Source organism: Homalodisca vitripennis, chromosome 2, assembly GCF_021130785.1.
Source record: "Homalodisca vitripennis isolate AUS2020 chromosome 2, UT_GWSS_2.1, whole genome shotgun sequence".
NCBI lineage: Eukaryota > Metazoa > Arthropoda > Insecta > Hemiptera > Cicadellidae > Homalodisca > Homalodisca vitripennis.
This window is the reverse complement of record NC_060208.1, coordinates 180400555-180422495: the sequence shown is the minus strand read 5'-3', so window position 1 is coordinate 180422495 and position 21941 is coordinate 180400555. Positions and strand designations below refer to the sequence as shown.

At 32.2% G+C, this 21941-nt stretch overlaps 1 protein-coding gene across 1 annotated transcript in view; it reads left to right on the top strand.

Moving 5' to 3' along the window:
• The window catches only part of LOC124355117 (prickle planar cell polarity protein 3-like), a 76219-nt gene that overhangs the window by 28662 nt on the left and 25616 nt on the right, over positions 1–21941 (top strand). Inside the window, exon 2 of the mRNA XM_046806076.1 lies at positions 19498–19726. Coding sequence (XP_046662032.1) covers positions 19498–19726 — 229 coding nt within the window. The remainder of the gene's footprint in view (positions 1–19497; positions 19727–21941) is intronic.

The following is a 21941-nucleotide window of genomic DNA, read 5'->3' as shown; positions in this document are numbered from 1 at the left end:
ATTACTAGTTGTATAAAAAGACACGCTATAGCAAACAATAAAGATTTAAATGATACATTATTTGATTGTAATAAACCCTCTAATTATTTGACATATATAGATGCAAATAATTTATATGGCTGGGCCATGATCAAACCTATGCCAAAAGATGGATTTAGATGGTTAACAAATAAAGAAATAAAAAAGATTCAATGTACAATCAATAACAAATATAGTCCTATTGGATATATTATTGAATGTAATATTGGTTATCCATCATATTTACACGATTATCATAATGATTTACCATTTCTACCTGAAAAACAATGTCCGCCAAATTCAAAACAAGTTAAATTACTCACTACTCTTAATGATAAAGAATATTATGTGTGTCATTATGTCAACTTAAAACAGGCACTAGATAATGGATTAGTTTTAAAAAGAATACATCGAATCTTACAATTCAATCAGAGTCCTTGGCTTAAATCATATATTTTATTTAACACTGAAAAGAGGAAACAGTCGAATAATGAATTTGAAAAAGACTTTTATAAATTACTTAATAATGCAATGTTTGGCAAATCAATAGAAAATGTTCGAGACAGACTTAATTTAGAATTAGTAAATACTGAGAAAAGATTGTCCAAATTGATTTCCAGACCTAATTTTAAAAACCGAATAGTGTTATTCAGAAAATTTAAGCGCAGTAGAATGTAGTAAAGATGTTGTATTGTTTAATAAAAACCTATTTATATTGGATTTACAGTCTTAGAATTAAGCAAATTTCACATGTACGATTTTCATTATAACATAATGAAACCATTTTAATCCAAATAAAATAAACTTACTTTATATTTGATACTGATTCATTTTTTTATGAGATATTCACTAAAGATTTATATGAAGATTTCAATAATTTTAAGTATAAAAAAATATTTTTGATATGTCAGATTATCCAAAAAATCATAAATGTTATTTTGTAGAAAATAAAAAAAAAATTAGGCTGTTTTAAAGACGAATGTATGGGTATTCCTATAGTAGAATTTATCGGATTAAGGAGCAAACTTTATACCTACAGAACTATGAACGATTTGTATTTAGAAGGAAAAAAAGATGAAATTAAAAAAAGCTAAAGGTGTAACAAAATCTGTAATAAAAAATCATATTAATTTTTATGATTATAAAAATTGTTTATTTTCATCATGTAACATTAGAAAAGAAATGAGAATGTTTTCAATCAAAAAAACATACTCTAAGAACAGTAACAATAAACAAGTTGGCTCTAAATGGAAATGATGATAAAAGATGTATTCAAACAGACGGAGTACACACATTAGCGTATGGTCACACAAAATTGAAAATTTAATTTTTACATATCCATTTCTGTATATTATATTATATTTGTTATTATTTTTATTAATATTATACTAATGTTTTGTAAATATTGTACTAATATTATGTATTATTATCAAATATATTTACATACAATTGAATTACCATATACTATTGTACTTATTTTACCTCCTATTTCCTAATTTAAATATAAGGATAAAATAATAACACATCAATATTTACAAAAAAAAATCATATTTATTTTTTTATATAATCTTTTTTACAATTCCTGATAATGGTGTGTACTGTACAAATTGCATCATTTATAATTAAACAATAAACTGCAGTTCCAGCTGGAAAGTCTTTGTTTGCCTGCAATTCAACTCTTATATCCAATGCTCCGGTTTTTATTGTATCAACTTGCTTTGAACAATCAATAACGAAAAGTGGAAATTTTTGTAGAAACTCATTTTTACTCAGACAAGGTTGGTTATCACTTCCTGCATAATATGAAGACTGGAATCTTGAATACAATTCATACATCAGTGCTGTGCATCCATTGAAATTATCATAAGGATAATATTTTGCTATTTAAATAAAGTTTTACATTTTCCAAATCACAAAAATCAAAATGTGATGAATTTTTATCATTTTTATCTTTTCTATTTTGTTTGAAAGCCTATTATTACATATCGAGGCTTTTCCACCAAAGATGTAGTTTTAACAGTCCAAGTCTGAGCTTTAGAAACAGGAAGTGAGGGATATTCATGAATTTGCCACCTTCTAAACGCCATTGTTATGGGCTGATCAGAGTCAGTAATCTTTAGTAATGATAATCTTATATTATCATCAACACGAACATAAGGAACTTTCCAAACAATCTTATTTATTTGAAATGAACAATCGTGAAGACTTGGTGTAGCTTGAAAAATTGCATTTTTATCAGTTTGATGCGCGTATCAGCACTAATTCTTGTTTTACATTCAAAAGTATTTTTTTATAATCTTCTGCAAACCCCAATAACATTGGAGCGGTACACAAAATGAAAAATTAGTTTTATCTGCAAGAACGTCCATCGATGGTGGATTCCAGCCTGCATTCTTAATCCAGTTTTCATCTCCCGGTTTCAGTGTAAGTATATTCTTCATAGTACTAGTATATACCAACATTTTTTACACGATCAATTTCCGTTCCACAAATTTCATATCTAATTTCATCAAATAAGAAAGCCATACAGTTATTAATTAGACTTGAAGTAGTATCATCTTTTGAATCAGCAGATTTAATAATTTTCCCTTCAATTAGTAAAAAACTTTTATTAGGACACGTATATGCGTCTTGTTGATGAACAGGAATACGAATTTCATCACTATTTTTTAAAAGAATTAGATGTGTATGGATTGTGAGAATGCCATTCCCATTCTATAAGCGATTCATCAATTTCTATATTTTCATTAACATTTAATATATTACTCATTTTTAATTCGTTTAAATTCCGAAGATTTTGTAGAAAAATTAAATTTTTCAATGTTTAACGGTTTCAAAGTTCGACCATGACTAATATCTTTTTTAAATTTATTATTTCTTTATACTAGAAACGCTAGTTGTAATACTGTTATTGTTATTTTCTCTAATCGGAAATACAATACCCATTATTATTTATTTCTGTTTTTTTCTTATATCAACTCTTAAATTGATTTCTTCGTTTCTAAAGTTCACTAAGTTCCCTTCTTGATCCTCTAATGTTATATAAAATTCACCTAATGTTGATTGTTTTGTAATTGGTAAGTATTTAACAATGTTTGGTTTTTCAACAATTTTATAACCAGGTGCTACAGCAGGATAAAACTCATGAAGCACATGGCCTTCTATCCCGTTTTCTATAAGATCCTTTAACAATATTACAAGTGATTCGAATGATATCCACTTTATTAATGGCGACCTGATTAGTTGATATATGCCATTTATTTTGCTTCTAATTTTTTGACTATTTGTAAATCCTAATAGATTCGCTATAGAATTTGGAACTGTAAAGTCTACAATTTGATTACATAATATTTCACAATGAAGTGTGTTATTATTTGCAACAAGATTAAAAGTGGTAGAAGATTTTTTTTCTTCTAAATCTTTTATAATATAATTCTTAATATCTTCTATCTCGTATGCACCAGTTGGTAAACTCAGCACGTCTGTACCAATTTTGATTTTATTATTTTATATCTTCTTCAACATTTGGAATTGAATTATATGTCATTAAATCTAAAAATCCCATTTCCCACTCATCAGACGAACTCAAATCCAGTGGTGGAAAAAAAGAGAACATTTTAAATTTGAATGTTTTCCAGTAACACAAATCATCTTCGCACGGCTAGAAAAGTCTAAACACAAATGACCACAATTCACTGTGCCGGCTCGTTGTCTAGGAAAATAATTATATTTTATATTCACTTTGTTACCATCAACACTTTTTAAATATTTTTGAATTTCAATTGGTGGATGTAAATTCCCGAAACTGTCGAAATATTCAACATTTAAACCTATTTTGTAAAAACATACCCAGTGTGTACCTTGTCCTGCATAACTGTCTAAATTTATAATTGCGGATTCTTTATTACGTATTCTAATTGGTAGTAAATCACGCATAAAAAACCCCTCTGAAATGTGGTAATTTAAGTTTTTTTGCACATTTTATTATATCTTTATTCGTTAATGGTCTATTAGCTAAACGATCGATTATTTTTGAACGAGTACATTGTGATTTTTTTTTTGAATGACCAGAACCTTTTATACGGTCTTAAATATAGACCTTTACCTTTTTTAACCCGTTTTCTTTTTACTAACTTTCCTTTTTATTTTTTCTTACATTTAAAGCAATTGTTTGACTTTTTCTTTTTTCCACCTCCTCCTCCTCCTCCTCCTCCTCCAAGTTTGGTTTTTGCTTTCATGATATTAAGTAACTGCCCATGCGGCTGCTTTTTCACCTAAACTTGAATCAGATGCTTTAACTCTTTCCAAGCGCCTTCAGCTAATATACGATCTGCAATAGATCTCTGTTTATTATCACTATACTTTGCATACGCTATATCGTGTTGACGGCACAAAGAGTCAAGTTTATTAATTCCTTTTTGACCTAATGCAAGTCTCTTATTCAAATTAGTTCTTGGACCACAAAACTGGTAATTTGGTAAGTGTATTTCCGTTGGTAAAAATATCGATTGCTTTATTTAAAACTGAACCTGCTGCATTGGCAAGTGATGTTATCAGTCCCGAGCCTTGATAACTACTAGCACAACTGTTTTTTCTCCTAGCCATAATATATAATTGTACTAAACGTCTTCTTTATCGTCTTCCAATTCTTCTAATATTTCTTGAATCGTATCACGAACATGTGATTTAAAATTTAAATAATCATTTTTTAAATTTATAAAATCGTTTTTAGTAAAATTTTTCGAATTCGTTTTTTTAAATCTAAAGTGTTTATTTTTATTTCTCTATCGGTTTGCTCTAATTTTTCTCTAGTTTGCGTTTAGTTCTTGTCTTATCACAACATCGTTATCATTAATACTGGCACTAACATTGACGATCCTTCTTTTTTTAACCAGCGCGATGTAATAATTTTGTATATTGAAAATCGATTGCTCTCTATTTTTTATTTCATTTTTCAATTTAGTTTCAAGATGATTAATTAAACCGCTAACTTTTCCCTGAAAATCAGTTTTTAATTCTTCAACTTTATATCATTTATTACTGTAAGACAATTTTGAATAGCATCGCTGAAAATACTAAAATTTATTGCATCATATAGGTTTTGCCGCGTCACCTAGATTACAAATTCTCTTATTTAATACATCATAGTTTCCATCACCGTCGATATGGAATCCATCACCCTTAGGTCCTCTCAGAATACTACTAGAACTAATACCACTACCATTCGAAAAGTGACCAAACTTATCAACACTCATAGCTACTATCAGATACAAAGGTTGAAATAAAAATGAAAAATACAAGTAATTGTAATCATTATTTATTAAAAATAATTTATCCCTTAATTCATATAACTCTTCTAATATTGAATTTATTTCATTTGAATGTGCTGTATTGCCCGCCTTTTGAGAAGCCAATAGTATTCTCAACCTATCGACCAGTTCGTTAGGATCATCATAGTAAATTACATCTGGTTTTAAATTAGATAATATTATTCCACTGTCTGCTGCCCGTTTCCTGGTGAATTAATTTCAATCTGTATAAGTGTTCATCATCATCATCGCAGAATTTGCTTTTCTTTTGTTAAGTATTGGAAAATTATTATTATTATCTTTGTTTGACTGTGATTTTGTTTTTTCTAAAGAAGAAAAATTTAGACAATACTATTCCACTACCTGAGGCCGCTTGTTGTTGTTGTTGTTGTTGATTACCACTTTCATCGGTATTAGTGGTCTTCGTAGATTTCGGTTTTCTTCTCTTTAATAATCGAGAAATAATATTTTTATACTTGATACCTCTATTTGATCTTATTTTTTCCTGAAGACGAATAATTAGATTTATGTACATTGGTTTGCATTATAATTAAATAATAGTTTTTCTAAATCATCTTCAGAATAAATATATGCATTAGGATTATTCATAAATATTAATTCATAAAGTCCTCGTGTTCCTTCATATCGTATTCCATCAATAATTAAATCATCACCGTCAATATCTACAAGTTTATCACCGATTTTCCAAGAATCACCTTCCAACATGTAACCCGTAATTATGATCTATATGTTTAGTGCCTGTTATTAATTTAGAAAAAATATTCTTTGGCTATTTTTACCTGTAAAATTTTTATCAATATAATATTTAGCAAGTTTGTTTTTCCTTCGGGTGTTTTTAATAATTCCTCACCCGTAGGCCGGGTTTTGATATATTTTTTCAAAAACGTCTGATCTTGCTGGAGTAACAGCAGTTGTTGTTGTTGTTGTTTCCATTTCTTCTTCCTCTTCATCAGTTCCAACTGTTTCCATATCACTGTTATCATCATTCGGAATTTGAGTTGCTCCTCTTTTTAGATTTTGGAATGTCTAAAGTACCATCATCGTATTCATAATCACTTTCAAAATCATGTTTTGTTGGTAGATTAATTTTCTGTTTTCTTTTTTAAACCCTGAGGAGGATTTACAACTCGTAATTTTACAGGAACCGAATCAGATTCAATTTCGTTTTTAAATAATTTTCGTTTCCGTTCAATTTCTTTTAGTATTATCTTGTTCTTGTTCTTGTTGTTCTTCTTTTATTAGTTGTTTTAACGGTTCTGATTACAGGTTTCAATTGTTTTTTTCCCACAATTCTTCCGTGTCAAATTGTTCTCGTTCAATCGATCTATGTTTATTTTTTATATTTTTTCTTAATTTATGTATTTCTTTAACCACATCGTCTTTTGTTTTGTTTTGAAACCAAGAATCATCAAATTTCTCCATGATGTTAACTCAACAAAACGTGTGACTACAATAATGAAATTCTTGCTAGTTTGTAGCTTTTATTAAAATCCTGTTATAAAAATATCAAAACCCGAACGATAACGTCCATTATTTAAACTTCTATCTTTGTCAATCACTACAAATTTATTTTTCCCTCGATTCCATACTTTGATACACATTTCTTTGAACTGTTCAAATGACATGTCTATATTTACATGATCATTATATACATGGTGTAAATTTTATCATCTTGTTTAAATAGTATTATCAAGTTTGCATTATCTCGTACTAATTGTTTTGGTATAAAACTGTAATGTTTGACAAATATAAAAAGTGTCAATCTTACAATGACGTCCCATTGCAAAATAATTTTTTATGTTTTTCTGTCCATCGCAAATAACATCGTCAAAAATCATAAATTGAATACGGTTTAATTTCACTAGGAAATGGAACCTCATCTTTATCAGAGAAAGAAAAATATCCTACTCCACTTATATTGTCCAATACACATTGTAAAAATTTATACTTTTGTTGAAATAAGGATTTTGAAAAAATATAAACATTAGAAAAAAAATAATCCTTTTGACGAAAATAATAAGTTTAAAACTAAATTAGTTTTACCGCAGTTAGAAGGACCGCATATTATACATCTTATTGTATCAGGTAGTAAATCACCGTGTCGTTTACTTTTTTGCATTTCACCAGAATTTCCTTCTACTAACTTATCCAAATTTAATATCGGTAACTGAACAGTTTGTTTAATAAATTTCATTTTTACCAGCTCTTCTTTACTAATCCAACTGTCGTGTGATTCATCGAATCCTAGCCAGCGTACTAAAAACTTTATCACCTTTACGTCTTATTATCTTTTCTATCAAATAAATATCGTTAAATTTAGTTTTACTTAATTCTTGTTGATAAAATCCACCTTGTACTATTTCTCCTCTATCGTCTTTCAAAATGTAAGTAACAGGAAATGTGGATTGTACTTTCCATATTGTATAAATTTCATTGCTCCATTTTGGTAAATAACCTTTTGCAAAAATATTACGAACTCTGCTTTATCCTGACTCGATCACCAACCTTAAATGATTGTTTCAGGTAAAATGTTTTTTTCTTGCATTTATAATTCTAGTTAATACTTTTTCTTTCATTTTTACTATTAACTTCAATTGGTCTCATTCCTATTGTACGGTGTACGGTATTATTTATATTGTTTTAACCAAATTAGGTAAAATATTTAGCCAACAATAGTTACCTTGTACACTAAACGAAATCCACATTTTATTTTTCAATGTGTGATTCCAACGTTCTACGATGCTTGCTTTTAAATCAGAGAAAGATTTATAATGATTGATATTATATTTATTGAATAAAGATTGAACCTTTCACATTAAACCATTCTTTTCCCGCATCAGTTTGAATATGTTTCATTGGAAATTTGGATAAAATCGGGTCTAATGCTAGCGCAACATCAGCAGCGCTTTTTGATTTTAACGGAACAGCTATTGCAAATTTGGAAAAACAATTAATCATTGTCATTATATATTTATAACCTTTATTACATTTAGAATAAGGTATCATTTCAACTAAATCCGCTTGGTATAAGTCTTTTAATCCCTTCAATTCTACATATCGTCGAGGAAAAATTTTTACGCGCGCTTGTCAGTGCAGTTCTTTTGCTATTTCCTCTTTTACACTCATAGCTGATATGAAAAAGTAAATAACACTATTTTATATTTATAAAGAATAAGTGCAAGGTAAATAAAAAGAAAACATTTTTTTTTTTTTTCAAAAGCACACACACATTTATTTATTTACTATACACACAATTTTCACCATAATTACAAAAGTAACAGTCCTTTATTTTCGGTTGTGGACCATCAATTTTCACAAAATCTGGGGAAAAAATGCTCTTGACAACGTAGTGATTTTAATATGTTCTTGTCGTTTTTCAAATAAACTGGTAACTTATCATAAATACAATCAATGTTAACAATGTGATTTAATATATATTCTTTTGGTAGATATTCTAATTGATCTTTTGACAAATTTGTGTAAACCAATTGTGGAACAAAGTTTGATTGCTGTATTAATTTTTTCCAAATTTTCCTTAACATATTTTGTTATTCTTCCACCAATTTAAAATTGCATGTACATTTATATATGCGCAATTTGATGAATTATGACTAAACACACATGGTTTCAATATATCTACATTCATTTGTTTTCTTAAATTACATAAACTAGGACAATTGAGATTTTCAAGATTAATTACTTCAACATTGAATTCGGATAGCAATTTTTTTGTAAACGTTTCTTTTTCAGTGCCTTTTACATAAATTTTACCTTGTATTTTTATATTTTTAAAAACGTCTTTCAATTCAGAATAGTGTTTAACACCAGAACTCCATTGTAAACCGTGATGTTGTTTCTCTAACCAGTTGACTTGTTTTTTGTAAATGTGTAGGGAGATTGTTTTAAAATTACACGGTGGTTGAAACAACTGTAGTTGGTACACTTGCTCATCCCGTTGATATTAGAGCAAGCTCTTTTATGAGACAAAATCGTTGATAATGTTTTTTGAATCCTTGAAAGTCCAGTATAAACTCCATCCTATAAAAACAAAAAATTAAAATAATATATTTTAAGTACTATATTGGTAATTTAATCTCTTCCAAAATTCACCATCAATAGTATTAATTTGTTTTTTAAATTCAGTCCATTTATCAAGATCCATATAAGCGAAATTATGTTTATTATCTTTATTTACAATACAAATTTGAACTTGGTTTTGCCAGCCGCTAACAACTACTTTCATATCTCCTGTAACAATAAAAGTTTTACTGTAAGAATACTCCATATTACCTGTTCAGTTCAACAAGTAGAATGAATATGAACTGAATATTATCACTCAAGCATATTTAACCAATAACAGTAGCAGTTCATTGAAACTAAAAAACCAACTACATTTTGATTTTTCTTTAAGTAACCATATTAAATCGTTAAATTTTTGAAAAGTGATGTTATTTATTGGAAGATTTTTATATATTGATACATAACAATAATCATTGTGTTCTGAAAAATCTATAATTCTAAGATTATCATAAAAATTGACTCTCAAAAAATTCTATTGTAACACTTCGTAATATATTAATATCTAATAATCTAGAAAGATAAATTCAGTATCACCTACAATATTGCATAATTTGTAATACACCCATCCTCAACATAACAATTTCCCTTTTTATAAAATATATGTAACCATTTATGTAAATGATTACCTACGTAAGCTACAAAATCTGAAGAAATTTGATGTGAATAAATTTGACCCAAATACAATCTAGATGCATAAAAAGAAACTACATGCACACAATCTTTATTTAAAGTTTTATTAAGAATAACATTACTTTTCCAAGAAAATATTGCATGTTTTTTTTCAATACAGTGTTCTTTACAAAATAGATACCAAAAATAATCGTTTTCTATAAAATAAACATCTTCATATGAAAGGTTAAGCAATATTTTAAATTTTAACTCAAGTGGAAGTGAAGAAATATAATGGTTTATTAAATCACTCATTACTGTTCACAAAGTTGGCGACCTTGAGACGGTATAAGTTTCACAACTCGTCTTTCATTAACACACACATGAAAGTTTTCCACTCACGTTGCACTTGGTTTTTTTTTTCAAAATTGATTTAAACACTTCTTCAAATTCAGCTATTCTTTTTTCTAAAACGATCTCTGTCTCTTGCAATTTGTTCCCATTCGGATTTTCTATCTTCATACTTCATCTAACATATAACATTTACTGACTACAGGATTGGAAAATGATACTGTTCTATAATCAAGTCAATCAGTTATATCTTCATCATCATCATTGAAATTATTATGTCTCAATCTAAATTCAGTATCAATAACAGAAAAATATTTTTTTAAACTTTTTCCAATTATCAATATCTAATATAAAAGTTTGATTGTTTAATTCTAAAACAACTTTTGTTTTATTTAAATGTTCTCGCACAAAAACTTTAAAAAACATTGGTAAGTTGAAATAGCCTTTCTTTAGGAAGTTCCATATTTAATTACCTGTATTAACACACACACACACACAAACTAAATAATCACTTTATGAAATGTTGTTCGTTACTAATGATTTCGTTCACAAATAACTCGGTTTTATAGTAAAAATTATGACGTCAATAAAAAAAAAATATTCTTATGAATCATGATTTATATTAATTTTAACCAATCAAATTAATCCTATACTTATATAATAACATATTTTTAATCACCTGATATCTCTGGCGGATGTAAAGTACACATGTATTTCATATGGTGATGCAACAAACAAGTTTGCACTGCGCGTGGCTTAATCACACTGGTAATTTCCTATGCTGATGCAACAAACAACCTGGCACTGCACGTGGCTGGTATTTCCTAGTCATGCGCGTTTACACTGCGCAATCAACCTAAGTATTACATCATTACGCTAACACGTCACAGTTGTATGACGTACATAATAAGTAAACTACGTATAGCCAGGTGTTGTCACAGTTGTATGACGACTCAAGTGTTATGACGAAACGTTCTTACAACTGAAGGTCAAGGCTATTAAGTGACCTTGAAGTCCAAGGTCAAGGTCATCGGGTGACCTTGAAGTCCAAGGTCCAAGGTCATCGGGTGACCTTGAAGTCCAAAGTCAAGGTCATAGTGTGACCTTGAAATCCAAAGTCAAGGTCATCGAATGACCTTGAAGGTCATTGACCTCTGGAGGTGGAGGGGGGCGAGGGGTCATTGACCTCTGTGGGCGAGGGGTGGAGGGGGGCGAGGGGTCATTGACCTCTGTGGGCGAGGGGGTGGATGGGGGGCGAGGGGTCATTGACCTCTGTGGGCGACGGGGTGGAGGGGGGCGAGGGGTCATTGACCTCTGTGGGCGAGGGGTGGAGGGGGGGGGCGAGGGGGGCGAGGGGTCATTGACCTTTGTGTTGATGTTGTGTGACCTTGGCCGTGTAACGGTTGTCCTAGAACATACAATTTCTCTCTACTTACACGTCATTGTATTTTCAACTTTTCAAAGTACACAACTACAAAAAGTGCATTACAGCGAAGTAGATAATTAATTTAATCTCATTTTTCAGTCCGCTAGTAAATAAGCAAAATATTGATTTAAATCACGTTTGTGTCCTTATAACATTTTTATAATAACAGAAGGTATGGAATAGTAATCATCCCTTCCTAAATTTACTAGATAAAAAACTGATTATTTTTTAAAGTAGATATAATTTGCTCACAGCTATTTACATAATTATTTAAAATGCCTTGAAAACATAGTAATCAAACCAGTATTCGACAGCAGAGCAAGCATTTTGATGTCGACCATTTAAAATAATAACCATTATAGATGTCAAACACGTTATACCCACTAACTTCAGTTCATGTCTGAACGTGTTTTAACCAATAATTTACTAGATGATCTGGACTGTGAAATATAGAATACTGTCATTACAATGAGTACCAGTACAAATTGGACAAAACAACACACAGTATACACTGTATATTTCCTAGTGCAGAAATACCATTATGTATTCTTCCTTTCTTCGGGGGAGGCATTTGAACTATAGCTAAGTTACTAAAACAATCCAACAAAAATCCAAATTTAAGTACAATTAAATAGCACCAATTGATATAATTACTTAATTTCTTAGTCACCTTTAATAATAAACGACCCGTTTATACTAAAAATAAAATGTTTTACAAATACAACACATGCAAATATACTAATATAAGCTGTACACATATAATACCTGTATACATTATAATTATACGATAAGATATTAAAAAAATGTATACATTTCTTTTGAGTGCATTAGATATTTAATATGGATCATTTATAACTGAAGAGTCTACTATCTACATTTAATAGAAGCCTATATGAGATAAATGTTACCGCATTTACATAGACAAGATAAGAACTTTCAGTTCTGTAGAGCAGGTTTGCAAAAAGAGCACCTGAAGGAACAGTAAAGTACTTGAGCCACAGACTCATTGCAACGCCCCCCCCCCCTACAGTTCGGGCGGTCCCTCACCCCGTCCTCAGATCACTGAGGTCGTAAAGCTGCACACAATAACCGATGCCGCATATTTACATAACCCCGCCACAGTCCAGCTGTTGTACTGAGCTGTGCTGTGGTGATTCATGGCCTAGTGGAATGCTGAAGAACGTATTACTGTTGTTCAGGCTTGCTACAATGTTGTCGCGTGGGTTTGGCATTGACGCTTTTGTACATCTCTCACTTTTCGCGATTTTTTCTTCCTGCTTTTCTTCTCTTTGCATTTACAAGTCTAGTAAAAGTTACTTCAGTAGAGTAAATGATAATTTTTAACTGTGCTGGATAGCTTTGAAGCCAAAGTTTGCTATTGGCGATGAATCATTTGAAAGAATAATAGGATTTCGGAAATTTTTCACCTTCAACAAACTCACACCCGAGGTGGAAAACGTTCATTTTTATCTTTAGTTTCTCTCTAATGTCTGCAAACGAGAATCCAAAGTTAGGATGATTTGCTACAAGTAAGAGGGCAGTTTTTGATAATTGGTTATTTAGTAGGAAGTCATTTGACCAGTCTAGCTAGATATGGTGGGTGTCATGGCATTGAAAATGAATTCCTGCAGTCCTAGTGGGGTAGGTTTTTGTAGCAATACTAGTGATGAGGGCATATTCCGTAGATAGTCTAATTGGCTATATTATGATCTCACCAATCCCACCTTCTCTACCTAATATTCCTCATCTGCCATTGTTATCAGTTAAGAATTGAATTTCCTCTATCAGGTGGTTGCACAAATTCCTACTTTGGATGGGCCTCCTAATCCTCCACAATCTATGATAACTTCTAACGTCTAATTGTATATTAATGATTGTTTTCGTTATTGATGATAGTTGTTTATTATCGTTTATACGTATTTTTCTTTAAACATTATTATTGATGATATATGACTTGATGGTATCAAGATTGTGAACATTTATCATAATTATGTAGTACAAGAATATAACAAAAGGGATTTCTTTAATCTTCTCTGGTGTATATAGTATGTATTGATTTATGTTTCTCCTCATTACTAAGGTATATGAATCTTTTAAGCTATGTCTTTTTATACTTGAAGTAAAGGATGGATTCCAATATTTGAAATGAAGTACATCGGCTAAATGTTCAAAAATCCTAATACGTATTCGTTTTATATTAGCTCAGAATAGATTTGATGTTTATATCAACCTTAATATATAGCAAAGGGAAGGATTAAATAAAATTATTTTGATAACACTTATCAATTGGTCGTATTATTCAACAGACCACTTTAGTAAACTAAACTTAACTCAATGTGACATTTACACGTATACATACTTACAGTGCTTGCATCCAACTTGTCACTTGACCGTAGCAAATATGGAAACGCAGCTACTCAATATCTCGTCCCGTTTGTTCCTATAGCGAGCAAGGGGCATGGTGGAAATCACAGATCTTCAGCACTGAATAAATATTAAATTGAGCTGTGGCAATTGAAAACTTTTTGTTTACATCATGAGTATAATAAAACTACTATTGAATAGATAAGTGCTGTAATGTTCTAGGAAAATTTAGTGAAATTTAAAATAAACAAACCTTAAAATTGATAGAGAAGAGTAATTTTATGTATTTTTAACAGTAAAGGCGATAATTCATACTTTGATAATGAATAGTAAACATTTCATAAGAGACATCATCTCTAATTAATTTGTGTAATTATTTTTAAATAATCTCTTCAAGATTTACAGTTGAAAATAAGAGCTAGCGATAAGATGATACAGACTGGCGCTCGCTAGTATGCAATGTTGAAAATAACAGTGTAATAACAGTAATAACAGTGAATAACAGTGTAATACTGTAATATAGAAGTAAAAATTCCCCCTCCCCCAGTAGATGTTATATTTAACTCAAATCTATTTTCAAAATAATCGGCGTGTTAAAATTATAATGAAACCTTATTATCTCAACCAAACTGTGGTTCTTGATTCCAACATACACAATTAGCTTGCTTATTATTTATCTATGTAGGGATCACTTGCTTCCGGTTTTCTTCCTCTAGCCATTGCATGAATCAGCTAATTAAATAATAATGCAAGCGAAACATATAATTCATTGTTGCGCAGGTTTTGTAATAAATCTCATTATTTTATTGGTGAGATAGGATGTTTAATAAGAATTAGATAAAACATTTAATAAAAATCCTCTTTAATACTGAAAGATTTAAATAAATTCGAAATACAATATGCGGGATTTATTTATTTATTTTAAACGAAAATATTATATCCGTTTTACATATATTAAATGAAGGCGAGAACAATATCTCAACCTTACAGGACATATGCTATAAAATATATGGCTGATAGGAAAAAAGTAATTTAATTTTAAAGAAAACTTTCTTCTTGTTATTTGTCACAGTGGTCATTGTGAAGCGTTATCTTCAGAGAGTACAAGATATGGTAGGTGTACGTATGGCTATCATTAACATATGAATATGTAGCGTGTATTTTTAATTTTCTCTAACATGTGATTTAATGGGGCTTTTATTCAATCAGTAACTATAACGTCTAGTCCCCTCTCTTACAAATCACCGAGTATTGTGCCTCATACGAGTATTTCCTTATCAAACAATACTAACTGATAACCTTGTTTATCTACGAATATACTCCCTCCTCTAGTCTGTTCTGAGGAATATTTAAATATAGTCAGTCGTACTTTCAGGTTTTCGCGCCGCTATCTCCGACTGAGATCACATTACATATAGTCTCTGAAAGGGGGAGCACGGATTCCTTCCAGGAACGGATACGTATGCAAACGCAAACGTCGAGAAACAAACTGATCTTTTATTCAAAACTGATGCCACGACTGCCTGGGATTCAAATTGGCCGTCAACATTTTGAATTCAATAACCGGAGGGCTAGCCGAGAGCAGTATGTTAGTACTAGTAGTAAACTACTTATTGGGGAAGAATGTGCTCATCAGGAGGTTTCTACTGCTACTAAATCTGAAATTAGCTGTGGGAAACAGTTAGGGTCGATTCGTTCCCAATGGACTGGTCGGGCTACGTCGTTATGGGCAATAAACTGCCGTTATTTTTATTCGTCTTGGGTCATATTTTATATCTCGCGCATCTCCAGACCGACGAGATTGTTTGAATGTGCTGAATATCGTGTAGATTTTTTTCTTAGGTGTTTGGAAACACTTACGCATTGTTGGGTCAAGTGGGTTTAAAAAAATAGTTGCTCCTTTTTGAACATTAAACTGAAGATGGTTGGCTGAGATTAAGTGAATCAAATCGTCATGGGTGGCCGAAAGGTCACGAATGCTTGTCTATCCATACCTTATTCTTAGAGACGCTGGGTCTAGAATAATAAAATTTTGGATATATTACATATATTTTACAGTCGCTTGTAAAGCTGAATCCTTGACTCAGGTGTACAAGTTCTAACCTACTTTTAGAAGAGCTCGTGCGGGTGAACCGTTGAGGTGCTAGTCCGAACCTGACGAAAAAATACTAGTTCAACGGAAGTGAACTACATAAAGGATCAGTGACTTTTACCCCTATATCCTTTGGTTTGGCTGTAAAACGCTTTTAAATTCCAAAAGTTTGTAATTTTTAGCCCCGATAGCGCCAGAACCGTTTGTCGTAGCAACAAATATAAATTCACATGAGAACTATGATATGTGATCTACATACAAAAAAGGACCAGTCGTTTCTTCCGATGCTCTTTCCGTAAGCCCTAAAAAACGCTTTCAAAGGCAAACATTTTGTTGCGTATTGGCAATTTTAGGCGTATACATTTTTCTAAGATTACAATTTGTGAGATTCGATCCGGTACCGGTTCCAACCTGGGAGTAAACGTTGTTTATCTATGTGCTTTTTGCAGGATATCTCGACAACGAAAATAGCTGTGAACTTTGCTCGAGATATCGTTACTACTCTTATGTTAAAAGCGATATAGTTCGATTCCATGGGATTTTTCTGAGCGTTAGCAAAGCTTTATTGTCCGCACGAAATCTCAAGAATCAATTGAGGTATGGACATGAAATTTGTCATGAGATTTTATAAAGACATCATTTGGAGACAGAGCATCAATATCTAAGGAATTTAGCTGAGAGTTAGCGAAGCTTTTACTACCCGCACGATATACAAGACATGAAATTAGGCAAGTGCCTTCATATCCGCGTGAGTAAGGGAGGTCGATTCCTGTGCATGTCACTCCTAGGATCTGGCGCGTTAGTGAAGTTAACAGCCCTACGATATTTCTAGAACAAATTAATCTATTAATATGAAATTTTGGAATTTTACTTTCTTTCCACGTTAACAAGACAAAGTTCGATAACAGTCGACATCCTTCCCCGCGAATTGGCTGAGCGTAAGCAAACATGTAGAGAATTAATCATCCCATTGACAGCACATCATTCAACCTACTATTGGTTTGATCTTTACTCTGACAAGTCAGTTTGATAGTATTGTATTCTGTGATTGTATGAATAAAATATTCTACTGTTTAAATTGTTTAAATCTATAATGTATTAAGAAAAACGATGAGGGCCGAAAAAAATTCGCCTCCCTACTAATACCTTTACGTTAACCTCTCCATATTTATATTACGCAGCTTAAGTCAACAGATAATGTTGATAAGAATTTACTCTTCTCAAACAGGCCATGAAAATCTGAAACGAGTAAAGAAGAGAAGAAGAAGGTATGTATAAAATGGAACTGAATAGAGAAATGGAAGAAACAATTCTAGATTCTGTTATCACTCTACTAGATGCATTAATAATAATTTTTATTGTTGTAATAATGTATGAGAAATATTTTACCAGAACACACACACACACACACTCTCTCTCTCTCTCTCTCTCTCTCTCTCTCTCTCTCTCTCTCTCTCTCTCTCTCTCATACCCTCTTGACTTTTTTCAGCCTCTACTTCAGAGCATTTAAAATTCCAGTCATCCGACCAGGATTGAACAATCGCATAACAAAGAGAGAAACGGCGGGAGATAAGAGTCCATTAAATGGCCGATCAGAAACACAATAATACAGCCATTTACAGTGGCCCATTATTGCACCTTGTCAGCGGGACTATCGTGGCCATGCCCGACAAGCCGCACTAATCGTCGTGGAAGCGGTCGACATAATGGTCAGATAGTGGACCTATCGGTCGCTAATTGACTGCTGTAGATCTGTCCCCTTCCCATACAATGGTTGCGCAACGGTTCGAGTAGGAGGGTGGCTAGGAAGAGCTCTGAGAGAGCATCCAGCTCATCAACTTTGTGGCCGGTATTCGCTGCCTAGTGCTAGTCGAAAACCTGTTATTGAGAGATCAGTTGGTGAGATTATTGTCAATTTCTTCTGAGCTTCATTATATTGACTCTTTCAAAGCAGATTGCAAAGGATTTGACTATCCTTTGAATCTTACCATGAGGGACAAATTCCTAGGTCGGTTAGTGAATACAATGTACTCGACCAGTTGTACTCATTAGATCCACTCATACCTCCTCCCTTTTCAGTACTGTGCCTGTTCTGTCATTTCTTCATGAACTTTTATCTACTCGTAAACCTCAACAATAACTGGATACAAGCGTATCGTCGATAGTGCAAATAGACAGGTGCTTGCCACATAAGTGATGGAAAATATTTTATTAAGATTAAAAAAAATTACTTGTAATAATTATCTTATAACTACACCCTAGAATTATCCTTATAAAATTATTATTTTGTTTATCAAATTCTCATACCCTTTGCCATATTTAGACCTTTGCTTATTCAATACAGCTTTCTATTCAGTACTCTAAACTCCTTTAAATCGTGAAAGCAGCCCGACTCGCGACTACCTCTGCCAATTGAATCATCAATTCGTGTCACAAACGCGATGTCCTTCACCTTCACGTCCTTGTGATGCGACTTCACGTCCTACGACGTGACATCGTCTCCTGTCGTACTTCATTGTTGAAAGGCGGCCATCTTTGCCTCGCAGGTTTACGTGCCTTTCCTCGACCACCGTGTCGCGTGTGGAGGATAATTGAGCGGTATTTACGTATCAACATTCCCTTAGAGAACACATTTTGCGTTCTATTTACTTAGTAGGATTTGGAAGTGATTTTTGTTGGTTTAAAGCTCCACCTTTTACTAAAGTAACTATTACCGTACCTGATTTTTGAATCACAGGAAAACAAAACATGAGGAAACATATCTTGAGATTTGTCACTAATGTTGTTGGAAATATGTGATGGATTCGTTATTCCATTTGAAGGCTACAGACATTGTTGCTTGTCATAGATGACTAACCGCAAATTAGAATTTCCATTCCATTAATTGTGAAGCCCTCATAGGGCTAATAACTTTTACTATTTGTTCATATTTTCTCCCATGGTTGGTGATAATGTGTTCTATACGCATGTTTTCAAACAAACTGAACATTTTTATTACTCCAAGTGGATCTTCGATATATATTTAAAAAAGAAGTCAGGATAATGTGTCTAAATAAATACGTGCTATATAAATTGTTAAATATCCCTTTGAGAACGAGTTATACGAAAGAAGTTTTTTGACACAAACGATATTTGGGAATAATATTTGCCAACACTAGGAAGCACCACTGTAAGTAAGTACACAAAATGTTCTCCAATGTGCTCTAAATGAATGTATTTGTCAACAGGAAGGTTTGCCGCAACTGTAAGAGTCCCCGGGAGGAGCATAGCGACATCATGTCTCAACCCGCCTCCCCATCTCTACGGCCCCCGTCCTTACCGACCCCGGACTCCACCCCTGACAAATTACTAGAGAAGTTGGTCTCGGAGCCCCAAAGGCACTCTCAGTCAGATGATGACTCAGGGTGCGCTCTCGAAGAGTACACTTGGGTTCCGCCGGGCCTTAGGCCTGATCAGGTAAGGGTTTTCTCTTGTATATGATAGTATACCAAGCTTTAATAGTTCAAAACTCTCGATTACAATATTCATCTCTCACTAACCCAAAGCTTTTCCTCGTCAGTTATACATAAGCGATTAAAAATATTATGTTAGCTTGTCATTACAAATTTTATACGTAACACTAATAACCTTAAGATAAGGTATATTCTATTTCCTCATTTACTTATCGATCCTAATACAGTCTATTTAGCTACGGTTCAGCTGAAAACCCTATATACCGATTGTCATAAAATTCTGATGATCGATGTAATTTGGTGCGTTATATAACCTCTTTGTTAGTAAATTAAAGTTAACCAAGCATTGTAGTAAAAGTACAAAAAATGACGCTATAGGTATAGTTGGTGTAATTTAATTAACGTCAAGTACTTTCTTTGTAGAATATTATGTATTGAACTGCAAGGTGTTGGAACATATAGAAAATAATGAAGTAAGTGGTTGAGATTTTACAACTTTATTTTAAAGAAAGTGGTTGGGTTAATTCAACGTAAGACGAGAAGATGAAGAAACCCTTTGCGAAGAAAAAATGGCCTTTGCGCTGCTTCCCTAGTGACAAAATATTAAGGGTAGTTGGTGGTAGGGACGGCCTTTTGTTCAGGGATAATAGGCACTACCTCAGTCATATCACCTTAAAAGAATGGGAGGCTGGAACTGCCAGCCATAATTATCTAGTTAATTATGTTATTTCACTCTTAATTCTTTAAACACTAACTGAACACAAGTGTAATGTCAGCTGGGTATGGGAAATAAATCTCCAAATCCAGCAGAGAGTTTGTGAATTGGGCCTAAAATTAATTGACATAGACGTTTAGAGTAGGGACCCCCCCATTATGCTTGTAGCAATACAGTGTAAAGCTATTAATTGACTTTTATATAACCATGATGGCAACGACAAAATGAGAAATAAATAAATTAGTAGATAGACTGATAGGTAACCATATATTGTTTCGTTTCAGTTATCAACGATGAATTTATTTTATAAAACTACTTTATTTAGTACAAAGTCGGGAAAATTTATTTAACTTACGATTTTAACTTCGTAGGGAAGACTTGCTCGGCCGGGTGTTATTCTATACATATTACTTTCACTATCTAGAGTAAGGATTTTTGGACTTTACACATGAAAAGGCGTAATCGTTTATTCTAGAAATTCTCTTAACTTCAGATTACATTTGTTCAACATGTTTTCTTTTGTAGTGCAAATCTAAAAAACTAGTCTCAAAATCCAGCGGAAGTTCTTATAGTGTATGTCTATCCCATGGGATCTTGTCGTAATAATATCAATTATCTGATGGCTGTATTGATTGTAGATGATTTAAAATTACACTCAAAATAACTGGAAATAATGTTTTGGTTAGAAAGAGTATTCAAATATTGATTTTAAAGTCATTGTATCTAAAAGATAACTGGAACATTCTGCTCATTATAGATTGTTGTTCACGAACATGTGCCCTGGTTCACGTACCAGAGAGAGAGCGCTTGGACAGTCGCCTAGCCTGAAGCCTCTGTACCTCCGACACAAGTCACCTGTAATGGCCCACACTTTATCACCTGTTTTAGCACCCCAACCTTAATTTTCATTTGCGAGAAATCAGGCTGGACGTTTACGGTTGTTTTACAGCCGGAGATAGTGAGGCGATACCGTATCTGACGGACCTTGTCGAAGCTACATGTAAAAGTGGCTGATTAATTTCCCTGCCAATTCCTCGGCTGTCGTACAAGAAAAATCTTAATACTCAATTTCACATCGTAAAAGTAATTGGGCTATATTGGACTTTAAAATCTCTATGAAGGAATCGATTGGGTACTTCGTTATCCGCAATAAATCGAAAATGTCTGAGTTCAAGATTTTCCACTTGAATGTTCCTGCTATGTTTGGAAAGTCATTATTGCTGTAAAAATTACTACTGCTGACAAGGCTATTATTAATTAATTATGAACAAAACTATCCATAATAGTTACATCGATACTTGCCATTTTACAATATTTATGTACATTAAACATAATTAACATCTGGTGCGTTAAATGTGTATTATAGGTTGACTAGACAAGAGCAGTAAGCGCAAGGGAGTTCATAGCGTACCAAGTCTTAACGCTTTTAAATTATTCTAGACTGGAATTTTGCAAAGTAGAGTGTTTGGATTACTTATTGACCATTAAGGTGATTTTGGGTTAT